At 45.8% G+C, this 12505-nt stretch overlaps 1 protein-coding gene across 3 annotated transcripts in view; it reads right to left on the bottom strand.

Moving 5' to 3' along the window:
- LOC140387337 (ubiquitin carboxyl-terminal hydrolase 50-like) overlaps nucleotides 1-11838 on the bottom strand; it is a 379426-nt gene extending 367588 nt beyond the window's left edge. For 2 of the 3 annotated variants that reach the window (XM_072470273.1, XM_072470274.1), the window contains exon 1: nucleotides 11752-11838. In XM_072470273.1, coding sequence (XP_072326374.1) covers nucleotides 11752-11771 — 20 coding nt within the window. In that variant the 5' untranslated portion in view covers nucleotides 11772-11838. The remainder of the gene's footprint in view (nucleotides 1-11751) is intronic. The other variant, XM_072470272.1, reaches the window with a different exon arrangement.
- Between the last annotated feature and the right edge of the window lie 667 nt (nucleotides 11839-12505).

Genomic DNA, 12505 nt, shown 5'->3' with positions numbered 1-12505 from the left:
AGCCCCTCAGCATATGGAGCTCGCTATCCGAGACGTTTAGGTGGCGGGGGTCCGATCGAACTATGTAAGACAGTGCCTGCTCGAAGAAGGGGCCCAGGACCTGGAGGACACGATAACACTAACTACCTCTCTGGATGTCGCGTTCCAGAGCCTTACTGCGTTCCCCACCAACCACGCGACCCCCTCGTGGGCCCCCGACCAGAGACTACCCCAGGCTTGTGCCGCGTGGCCGCCCGCCCATCATGGGGGGCTGCCCTGTTATTTTTGCGGCCAGTTCCAACACCCCCGACAGCACTGCCCGGCCCGCAACGTGAACTGTAGTAACTGTGAGCGAAAAGGACACTTCGCCAAGGTCTGCCTGGCCAGGTCTAAAAACTCAAACTCACAGACCCGATCCACAGACCCACAGGCCCACAGACTCCGCCTCCGCACAACACGTGCGACTCATGGGGGCCGCCATCTTGGCCATCCTCCCCCATGCGGCCGGCCACGTGCGATCCATGGGGGCCGCCATCTTGGACGCCATCGTCCTCACCACCTGCCACACTTGACCAACGGGGACCGCCATCTGCTACACCGCCCGAGATGTACGAACGACATGGACAGCAACACCTCCTCCTTATGAACCTCAAGCCCTTCTAGTCTAGTAGCCTGAATCTCAGTATTCTCCTCGACAACATTGTCTTTTTCCTGGGTGAATACTGACGAAAAATATTCATTTAGCACCTCTCCTATCTCCTCGGACTCCAAGCACAACTTCCCACTACTGTCCTTGACTGGGCCTACTCTTACCCTAGTCATTTGTTTATTCCTGACATCTCTATAGAAAGCTTTAGGGTTATCCTTGATCCTACCTGCCAAAGACTTCTCATGTCCCCTCCTGGCTCTTCTTAGCTCTCTCTTTAGGTCCTTCCTAGCTAACTTGTAACTCTCGAGCACCCTAACTGAACCTTCATGTCTCATCTTTACATAACCTCCTCCTTCCTCTTGACAAGCGTTTCGACTGCTTTAGTAAACCACGGTTCCCTCACTCGACCATTTCCTCCCTGCCTGACAGGTACATACTCATCAAGGACACGCAGTAGCTGTTCCTTGAACAAGCTCCGCATTTCCATTGTGCCCATCCCCTGCAGCGGGATGTATCCTCTCCATCCGATGTATACTAAGTCTTGCCTCATCGCATCATAATTGCCTTTCCCCCAGATATAACTCTTGCCCTGCGGTATATACCTATCCCTTTCCATCACTAAAGTAAACGTAATCGAATTATGGTCACTATCACCAAAGTGCTCACCTACCTCCAAATCTAACACCTGTCCTGGTTCATTACCCAATACCAAATCCAACATGGCCTCACCTCTCGTTGGCCTATCTACATACTGTGTCAGGAAACCCTCCTGCACACATTGGACAAAAACGGACCCATCTAATGTACTCGAACTATAGCGTTTCCAGTCAATATTTGGAAAGTTAAAAGTCCCCCATAACAACTACCCAATGACCAGCTCTTTAGTTTTGCTGGCATTGAGGGAGAGATTGTTGTCGCTACACCACTCCACTAGGTTCTCTATCTCCCTCCTGTATTCTGACTCGTCGTTATTCGAGATCCGTCCACTATGGTCGTATCGTCAGCAAACTTGTAGATGGAGTTGGAACCAAGTTTTGCCACACAGTCGTGTGTGTACAGGGAGTAGAGTAGGGGGCTAAGTACGCAGCCTTGCTGGGCACCGGTATTGAGGACTGTTGTGGAGGAGGTGTTGTTGTTTATTCTTACTGATTGTGGTCTGTGGGTCAGAAAGTTGAGGATCCAGTTGCAGAGTGAGGAGCCAAGTCCAAGGTTTTGGAGCTTTGATATGAGCTTGGCTGGGATTATGGTGTTGAAGGTGGAGCTGGAGTCAATAAATAGGAGTCTGATGTAGGAGTCCTTGTTTTCGAGATGCTCTAGGGATGAGTGTAGAGCCAGGGAAATGGCGTCTGCTGTGAACCGGTTGCGATGGTATGCGAATTGCAGTGGATCAAGGCGTTTTGGGAGTATAGAGGTGATGCACTTCATGACCAAACTCTCGAAGCAATTCATTACGACTGAAGTCAGGGCCACCGGATGGTAGTCATTGAGGCACGTTGCCTGGTTCTTCTTTGGCAACATATGATGGTGGTCTTCCTGAAGCAGGTGGGGACCTCGGAGTGGAGTAGGGACAGGTTAAAGATGTCCGCGAATACCTCTGCCAGCTGGTCCGCGCAGGCTCTGAGTGAACGACCAGGGATCCCGTCCGGGCCCGTTGCCTTCCGAGGGTTCACTTTCAGGAAGGCCGATCTGACTTCGGAAGCTGTGATGGTGGGTTTGGGTGAATTATGGGCTGCTGGGGCACTCGACAGCAGATTGTTGGTTACCTGCTCGAACCAAGCATAGAATGATTTGAGTTCATCGGGGAGGGGTCGCTGCTGCTGGAGATACTGTTCGGCTTCGCTTTGTAGCCCGTTATGTTGTTTAGTCCTTGCCACAACCGCCGAGAGTCTGTCTGTGACTCTAGCTTGGTTTGATATTCTCTCTTGGCATCTCGGATGGCTTTGCGGAGGTCGTACCTGGATTTCTTGTATAGGTCAGGATCGTCTGAATTGAACGCCTCAGATCTGTCCTTCAGTAGGGAGTCAATCCCACGATTGAGCCATGGTTTCCGGTTGGGGAACGCACGTACTGCTTTCTTTGGCACGCAGTCGTCCACACAGATGAAGTCTCTGACGGTGGTGGCATACTCATTTACGTTGGTCGCTGAGTTCTTAAATATGGACCAGTCCACTGTCTCTAAGCAGTCACACAAGAGCTTTTCTGTTTCCTCGGACCAGCACTGCACGACCTTCTGAGCTGGATTATCCCGCTTGAGTTTCTGCTTGTATGCCGGGAAAAGGAGCACCGTCTTATGGTCTGATTTCCCAAAGTGCGGTCGGGGGATGGAACGGTAGGCACCCTTGATGTTTGAGTAGCAGTGGTCAAGAGTGTTGTCGCCCCTGGTGGGACAGATGTGCTGGCGGAATTTTGGCAGTACATTCTTGAGGTTGGCCTTGTTGAAGTCTCCGGCCACGATGAACAAGGCCTCCGGATGTTCTGTTTCATAGTTGTTTATAACTGTGTACAGTTCGTCCAGGGCCTTCCTCACTTCTGCCTGGGGTGGGATGTAGACCGCTGTGATAATGGCTGAAGTGAACTCACGTGGAAGATAATATGGGCGGCACTTCACGGTCAGGTATTCCAGGTCCGGGGAGCAGTAGGTTGCCATGGTTGCCACATCCAAGCACCAGGAGGAGTTAATGAGGAGGCAAACCCCTCCACCCTTCTGCCATGTGAGAGTACCTTTATGAGAGTATGTTTAAGCAATGTACCTTTAAGAAAATAGTGATGTCAGAGAGTGGGTGGAACTGAGCTCAGTTCGGCCATTTTGAGGTTAGTTCTGGGAGTTTTAGTTTCAGTTTGAGACAGCAGCTTCGGTGTGACTGTGTTTTTCGACTGTGAGCTGCTTGAAGAAAAGGCAAGGTGCTGGAGCTGAAGTCAACCAAGCTGATATATCTCTGCCATCCACCAGAACATATATATTAACTGTAACCTGGTGTGTTACTGTTTTTGTGAAGGTGAAGTCTTTTGGATGTGTAAAGGAACAGTTTGCAGGATTGGGTAGTTGTATTATTTTCGGGGTTCTCTTTGAAGTAAGGGGTGTTAAGAGATCCAATGTTTATTTAAAAGGTTAATTTGAGTTCATGGAATAAACATTGTTTTGTTTTAAAAACCACGTGTCCATAATTGTAATACTACACCTGGGGAACAAGACGTGTGCTTCAAAAGCAACAATCCATTAAAGGTGGGGGTTGGTTGAACTCCATGATACATTTTGGGGTTCTGAAAACACATCTCCCGTAAAAATTGGGGGCTCGAGGGGGCTAAAAGTCTATCTATTGAATTGGCTTTTGTGAACTTAAAGACAGAAGGATTGTTGCTTTTCTGGTGTGGTATTTTAGTTGAAGTGGGGAGAGTGTTGTGAACAATGGCTCTTTCGGAGGCATAGAAGTTTTTGGGGGTGGACACGTAACACGTGATACCTTACTGACAGAGACTAAAAACAGACTGTTAGGTTTGGCAAAAGCATTGCAGTTAACACTGCCTAGCAAAATACAAAAAGATGAGGTACTTAACGCGGTATCTGCACATTTACGTTTGCCTGTGATACATTCTGACTCATTAGATATGGCAAAGCACCAGTTGCAGATTAAGCAACTTGAACATGAAAAAGAATTAAAGCGGCTTGAATATGCTATGAAAGAAAAAGAAAGAGAAAGAGATAGAGAGGAAAGTTCGAACTTCGGAAAATGCCTCTGAAAAATGAAAATCAGTTAAAATTGGCAAACGCAAAGGGACACGTACAGTTGGATGAGATGGATGAGGATAATGAGACAGAGCGTCATAGTCGAAGACGTGGTGGGGATCTATTTAAATATGTCCAAGCATTGCCAAGGTTTGACGAGAAGGAGGGAGAATCCTTTTTCATTTCATCTGAGAATAGCCAATGTTGTTCCTCTGTTTAAGAAGGGTAGCAAGGATAATCCAGGGAACTACAGGGCGGTGAGCCTTACGTCAGTGGTAGGGAAATTACTGGAAGCAAATGGATGTATTAGTGAGATGCAGCATGGTTTTGTGAAGGGGAGGTCGTGTCTCACTAACTTGATAAGAGTTTTTCGAGGAGGTCACTAAGATGATTGATGCAGGTAGGGCAGTGGATGTTGTCTATATGGACTTCAGTAAGGCCTTTGACAAGGTCCCTCATGGTAAACTAGTACAAAAGGTGAAGTCACACGGGATCAGGGGTGAGCTGGCAAGGTGGATACAGAACTGGCTAGGTCATAGAAGGCAGAGAGTAGCAATGGAAGGATGCTTTTCTAATTGGAGGGCTGTGACTCGTAGTGTTCCGCAGGGATCAGTGCTGGGACCATTGCTGTTTGTAGTATATATAAATGATTTGGAGGAAAATGTAACTGGTCTGATTAGTAAGTTTGCAGACGACACAAAGGTTGATGGAATTGCGGATAGCGATGAGGACTGTCAGAGGATACAGTAGGATTTAGATTGTTTGGAGACTTGAGCGGAGAGATGGCAGATGGAGTTTAATCCAGACAAATGTAAGGTAATGCATTTTGGAAGATCTAATGCAAGTAGGGAATATACAGTGAATGGTAGAACCCTCAAGAATATTGCAAGTCAGAGAGATCTGGTGTACAGGTCCACAGGTCACTGAAAGGGGCAACACAGGTGGAGAAGGTAGTCAAGAAGGCATACGGCATGCTTGCCTTCATTGGCCGGGGCATTGAGTATAAGAATTGGCAAGTCATGTTGCAGCTGTACAGAACCTTAGTTAGGCCGCACTTGGAGTATAGTGTTCAATTCTGGTTGCCACACTACCAGAAGGATGTGGAGGCTTTAGAGAGGGTGCAGAAGAGATTTACCAGAATGTTGCCTGGTATGGAGGGCATAAGCTATGAGGAGCGATTGAATAAACTCGGTTTGTTCTCACTGGAACGAAGGAGCTGGAGGGGCGACCTGATAGAGGTCTACAAAATTATGAGGGCATAGACAGAGTGGATAGTCAGAGGCTTTTCCCCAGGGTAGAGGGGTCAATTACTAGGGGGCATAGGTTTAAGGTGAGAGGGGCAAGGTTTAGAATAGATGTACGAGGCAAGATTTTTACACAGAGAGTAGTAAGTGGCTGGAACTCGCTACCGGAGGGGGTGGTGGAAGCAGGGACGATAGTGACATTTAAGGGGCATCTTGACAAATACATGAATAGGATGGGAATAGAGGGATACGGACCCAGGAAGTGTAGAAGATTGTAGTTTAGGCGGGCAGCATGGTCGGCACGGGCTTGGAGGGCCGAAGGGCCTGTTCCTGTGCTGTACATTTCTTTGTTCTTTGTTCTTTGTTTAAGGTAGCTAAACAAATGCAACGGCCACAGGACATGTGGGTATTACTGATTCAAACAAAGCTGGTAGGTAGAGCTAGTGAAGTGTTTGCATCACTACCGGAGGAGGTATCTGGAACGTGTGAGGAGGTGAAGAAATCCATCTTAAGTGCATATGAGCTAGTGCCTGAAGCTTACAGACAAAGGTTTAGAAATTTAAGGAAAGAGTTTGGCCAAACATACATGGAGTTTGAAAGGCTCAAACAGAGTAATTTTGATAGGTGGATAAGGGCTTTGAAAATAGACCAAACGTATGGAAGCTCTCAGAGAAATTATACTCTTGGAGGAGCTTAAAAATTCAATTCCTGATATAGTGAGAACTCATGTGGAAGAACAGAGGGTTAAAACTGCGAGATTAGCAGCAGAAATGGAAGATGATTATGAATTAGTTCATAAATCAAAGATTGGTTTCCATCATCAGTTTCAGCCTGTGAGGGATAGAAACTGGGGACATGAGAAATACTCAAGTGGTAAAGGTAAAGGTGATCTGATGGGAGACAATGAGAGTGTACCTCAGATTAAAAAAGAAATCCAGGAGGGTGGAATAGAAATGAAAAGTTTCAGATGTCTTCACTGTAATAAACTAGGCCATGTAAAGTCACAGTGTTGGTGGTTGAAGAAAAGCACTGGGAAGGGTGTTGTGGTAAAACAGGATAAGATAGTGGGGTTTGTTAGAGTGGTAAAGGAAAGCCCAAGGGAAGCGAAGGAGGTGCAAACGGTTGTGCAGCCTGTTCAAGAAGTAATTGTTAAGAAGGTGGCAGATGTCTTTAAAGAATTTACTTGTGTGGGTAAAGTTTACTCATGTGTATCAGGAGGAGCAGGTAAAGAAGTCACAATTTTCAGAGAAACAGGGGCCAGTCAATCTTTAATGTTAAGAGATGAGGAATTATGTCGTTTGGGAAGAATGTTGCCAGAAAAGGTGGTGATATGTGGAATTCAGGGTGAGAGGAGTAGGGTTCCATTATATAAGGTAAGGTTGGAAAGTCCAGTGAAGAGTGGTGAAGTGGTAGGAGTAACAGATAAACTATCTTGTCCAGGAATACAGTTTATCTTGGGTAATGATATAGCTGGATCGCAGGTGGGAGTGATGCCTACTGTGGTTGATAAGCTAGTGGAAAATCAGACAACTGAAGGGTTGAAGGACAAATATCCTGGGCTTTTTCCGGATTGTGTAGTAATAAGGTCGCAAAGTCACAGGTTAAGACAAGAGGAGAAATCAAAGAGTGAAGATGAAGTTGAAGTGTAATTATCAGAAATGATTTTTGATCAGATGGTTGAAAAAGAACAAGAACAGGTGGAGGATGAGGCGGATATTTTTAGTTCAGGAAAATTGGAGGAGTTACAACAGAAAGATGTAGAAATAAAATGGATATATCAGAAAGCATATACGGAAGAGGAATCTGAGAGTATGCCAGAGTGTTATTACCGTAAAAGTGATGTCTTGATGAGAAAATAGAGACCTTTACATATGCAGGCGGATGAAAAGTGGGCAGAAGTTCATCAAGAATCCAGAAACATTTTTATTGGCCTGGACTACATAAAGATGTAGTTAAATTTTGTCAATCATGTCACACATGTCAAGTGATAGGAAAACCTCAAGCAATGATAAAACCAGCGCCCTTAATACCCATTCCAGCATTTGAGGAACCTCTCACGAGGGTCCTAATTGATTGTGTAGGACCGATGCCTAAAACAAAAAGTGGGAATCAATATCTTTTGACTGTAATGGATGTGTCTACTAGGTTTCCAGAGGCCATTCCAGTACGTAATATTACAGCTAAAAGGATTGTGGAGGAGTTACAAATTCTTTACTAGATATGGACTACCCACAGAAATACAATCGGATCAAGGATCGAATTTTACTTCAAAGTTTTTCAAAGAAGTTATGGATAGCTTAGGAATAAAACAATTTTAATCAACTGCGTACCATCCAGAATCGCAGGGAGCGTTAGAAAGGTGGCATCAGACATTAAAGACAATGTTGAGGGCGTATTGTCAAGACTATCCAGAGGATTGGGATAAAGGAATCCCATTCATATTGTTTGCAATTCGGGATGCACCTAATGAGTCTATCAAATTCAGTCCTTTTGAACTAATTTTTGGCCATGAGGTAAGAGGACCACTTAAATTGATTAAGGAAAAATTGGTGGGTGAGAAATCGGAAATTACACTATTGGATTACGTGTCAAATTTTAGGGAACGATTAAATAGAGCAGGTGAATTGGCTAGACAACATTTGAAAGTTGCACAAAATGTGATGAAACGGGTAGCAGACAAGAAATCCAAAGTTTGTAGTTTTGCCAGTGGGGATAAAGTTTTAGTGTTGTTACCAGTGGTAGGTGAGCCTTTAAAAGCTAGGTTTTGTGGACCGTATCAGATTGAAAGGAAATCAAGTGAGGTGAATTATGTGGTAAAAACACCAGATAGAAGGAAGGCTCACCGAGTGTGTCATGTGAATATGCTTAAAAGGTACTTTGAAAGGGAAGGAGAGAAAAAGGAAGTTTTAATGATTCTAACTCAACATGACGAACCAAATCCAGATGACTGTGAATTTGACATACCTCAAATTAAATTGGAATATGAGGATGTTCTTAAAAATTGGGATGAATTGTTAAGTTACCTTCCAGAGGAAAAACGAACTGACCTGAAAGAGTTATTGATATCACAGGGGCAAGTTTGTAGAGATAAATTGGGAAGTACTAAAATGGCTATACATGATGTAGATGTGGGAAATGCTGTTCCTATCAAACACCATCCATATAGACTTAATCCTTTAAAATTGGCACAGGTTAATAGAGAGATTGAGAGTATGCTTAAAAATGGCATAATTGAAGTGGGTTGCAGCCAATGGAGCTCACCCATAGTGATGGTATCTAAACCAGACAGTACCCAACGGTTGTGTATGGACAATCGAAAGGTGAATGCAGTTACAAGAACGTACTCTTACCCTATCCCACGTTTGAAGGATTGCATTGAGAAAGTGGGACAATCTGCTTTTATTTTCAACTTCCAGACATGGAAAGAACGTTTTAAACATCATATGGAGTTCTTCGATCGACGCCAGGCGGCGGGTTTGGTGATGAACCTAGCCGAAAGTGAATTTGGAGAAGCCCAAATCACTTTCCTTACGGAGTTTCCGATATCCTCAAGACGAAGGGAAATAATGCGATCTCTTGGCATATGAATGAATTTGATCGAACCTTTGTGCAAAAGATTTGTAGAGTGGTTGCTCCACTGATGGAATTGCTGAAGAATTGCTGACTGCCTGAAAGCTGTGATCACCAATGTTCCTGTATTGGAGAATTGCAAGGGGCTCTGTGGTCAGATTGAACTAAATTATCTGATTCTAAAGAGAAATGCCGAGGAGTAGAGGAATGGATGGATCGTGCAGAGACTTTGTTCAAAGAGACTATCAATCGAGAAGGTTTTCGGTTGGAGGAAGAAGAACGGGAAAAATGGACTATATTATTATACCTGTTTGCGTGTGGTTTTTTTTGAAACAAAAAAATATTTTTACTGTGTACATTTCTTAATTGATGGTGCAAGGTCAAAAATGAAACCATCTTGAAGTTGATGGGGGGGGGGGTTTCTTGGGGGGAGGTGTCTTTTGAGAGTACCTTCAAGAAATGGATGTTTAAGCAATGTACCTTTAAGAAAAGTGATGTCAGAGAGTGGGTAGAGCTGAGCTCAGTTCGGCTATTTTGAGGTTAGTTCTGGGAGTTTTAGTTTCAGTTTGAGACAGCAGCTTGGGTGTGACTGTGTTTTTTGGCTGTGAGCTGCTTGAAGAAAAGGCAAGGTGCTGGAGCTGAAGTCAACCAAGCTGATATATCTCTGCCATCCACCAGAAAATATATATTAACTGTAACCTGGTGTGTTACTGTTTTTCTGAAGGTGAAGTCTTTTGGATGTGTAAAGGAACAGTTTGCAGGATTGGATAGTGTTGTATTATTTTTGGGGTTCTCTTTGACGTAAGGGGTGTTAAGAGATCTAATATTTATTTAAAAGGTTAATTTGAGTTCATGGAACAAACATTGTTTTGTTTTAAAAACCACATGTCCATAATTGTAATACTACACCTGGGGAACAAGCCGTGCGCTTCAAAAGCAACAATCCACTAAAGGTGGGGGTTGGTTGAACTCCATGGTACATTTTGGGGTTCTGAAAACACCTCTCCCATAACACTTCGCTTTGCCTGATGACACGGTGCAGTCCGCCCGGTGAATTGAGAAGCCTTCAGGTTGTATGGCACAGTCCGGTGAGGCGGGGGTGAGCCACGTCTCTGTGAAACAGAGCACACAGCAGTCTCTTACTTCCCTCTGAGAGGTAAGTCTGGCGTTAAGTTCATCCAGCTTGTTTTAGATTGTTTGGACGTTTGCCAGGAGTATGCTGGGGAGAGGAGTCTTGAAACGGCGTTGCTTCAGTCTAACCTACAGACCGCCGTGTTTCCCTCGCTTCCTCGGTCGGCGGCTGCGGCTGGATGGTACCGGGATCCGATGGGAGAAGTTTGACGTTGTGGAAGGTAGGTGGTTGCGTCTGGCGGGGTCCAGGGCACTGGCAGGGACCAGGGTGCTGGTTACGTTTCCGGGGTCGAGTCTGGCAGGGACCAAGGCGCTGGTTGAGGTGGAGGGGTTGCTGGGGGGGCATATTTGCGATCCGGATGGGTCCCGGCGTTCTGCGGGCACAGGAGCTGAGACAAAAGGGAGTGTTAAAGACTAAAGGAGGTGCTGATAGTGGTATACAGGTCAGAGAGTCGAGTACGTTAATAGTAGAACAAAGGTTAGTGCTCTGTGAAAGCAAATCTAAAGAAGCAGTGACAGGTGGCCTTGTGTGCGAGGGCAGTGAGGCGGGGGGGCTTTGGGACAATAAGAAAGGGATTTTAAGAGGTCAAGTTGGAGGAGAGAGGTGATGGTCTGAAGTTGTTGATGGTCAGCCCAGGAGGTTGTAAAGCTTTGACACACGAGACCTTCTTTCAGCATTAATAACCCAGTTACATCACAGCCAATAACAATGAGAACTCTGTTACCTCAAACACTCACATCTTCCACCAATAGGAATAGTCAAAGTGAACGCCAAACAATGGAGTGAGAGCACCTCCTGCCCGTCCCTCCCCATTTGGGACCCCACCTCAAACACCCAGTGTAGAGCATTCCCTTCACCAGACCCCAATCCTGTCCCCAATCAGAGACACTGGACACCATGACCTGCAACGGAACTCCATCCCTTAGCCTCTGCCCATCCAGAACATCCTCTAATCCAGAACCCCCCCCCCCCATTCCTTGGACTGGGAATCAACCTCCCCAACTCCCATCCCACCTTCCGGAGTCCCATCTCACCCAAACCAACCCCTGATCCCCCCCATCCCCATTCCCGCAATCCCTATCTTCCCGCACCCAACCCTATCATGGCTCCTGAACTCCATCCTACAGCCTCCACCTACTCCCCTGTCTCCGAACCCAGCCCAATCCTGCCCCCCACCCCATGCATTCCCCCAACACTCATTTCTCCCCCCGACTCTCATCTCCACCCTCCCGACTCCCATTTCCGTGACCCCTGACCCCGATTACCCCTCCTCCCAATGTTTTGTTTTAATCAAAATTCAACCCCCCCCCCCCCCCGCCCCCGCCCCCGCCCCCGCCTCCTTCTCAGGTGCAATGTATAAAAGGCCATTCCCATTCTTACTATGAATCAGGTTTAACAGATGAAGAATCTGGCCATGAAAGCACAGGGAAGGGGAGGCACAGAGCCATCCTACCTGCTGTTGTTATCCTCCATGGAGCTCTGTCATCATTACAAAGCTAAAATTGTAAGAACTCTGTGACCTGATCCTTTCCCATTAATCTTCAGTAACCACCAGCTGCCATGATATCATTTACATGAAATGACATCACAAAGTAGCAATAACAGAGGGTGTAATCAAAGTAAAGGGTTTGTGTTTGCCCCCAGTCCCCATGGGTGCAAATTCACTCTGCAAAGTGTTTCAAACCAGGGACAATTGACAAGGTGAACAAGCTGATGGAAAGTTCCAGTGGGTGTGTTAATGAGGTCTCTATTCGAGCTGCTTGTCCCATTCCGGGTGTGTAACGCGATTAATCAGCAATAGGTAGATGCTACTCACTGATCTCAACTTTCTGATTGGCTACACAATTTGTGAGTACAGGCATTATCACAATGTAGTCAACCAATCAGAAATAATGGGTGAGGTAATTGCAACAGCTTCACTCCGAGAACCTGCTGCAAAAATGTTATTTTTTGACCTCATTGATGCTGAAAACTGAGGTGTGCCCTTTAACCTCTGAGGCCTGAAGTTCATGACCTCCCAGACTGAGCATCATCCTGTCCACCTGTCAATACAATGATCATTTGGACTTGGGAAGTTTCAACTTGGCCCCTCCTCATATCTAAGATGAAATTAGCAGGTGAGATCCTAAAACAAGGAAGATGACTGAAAAGTTGGGACAAATAACTGCAATTCCACTCACTCTCAGTCCAAGTCTTACCCGGCACAA

This window comes from Scyliorhinus torazame, chromosome 12, assembly GCF_047496885.1.
Source record: "Scyliorhinus torazame isolate Kashiwa2021f chromosome 12, sScyTor2.1, whole genome shotgun sequence".
Taxonomy (NCBI): domain Eukaryota; kingdom Metazoa; phylum Chordata; class Chondrichthyes; order Carcharhiniformes; family Scyliorhinidae; genus Scyliorhinus; species Scyliorhinus torazame.
The sequence above is the reverse complement of the archived record's forward strand: the minus strand, read 5'-3'. Positions and strand labels throughout refer to the sequence as shown.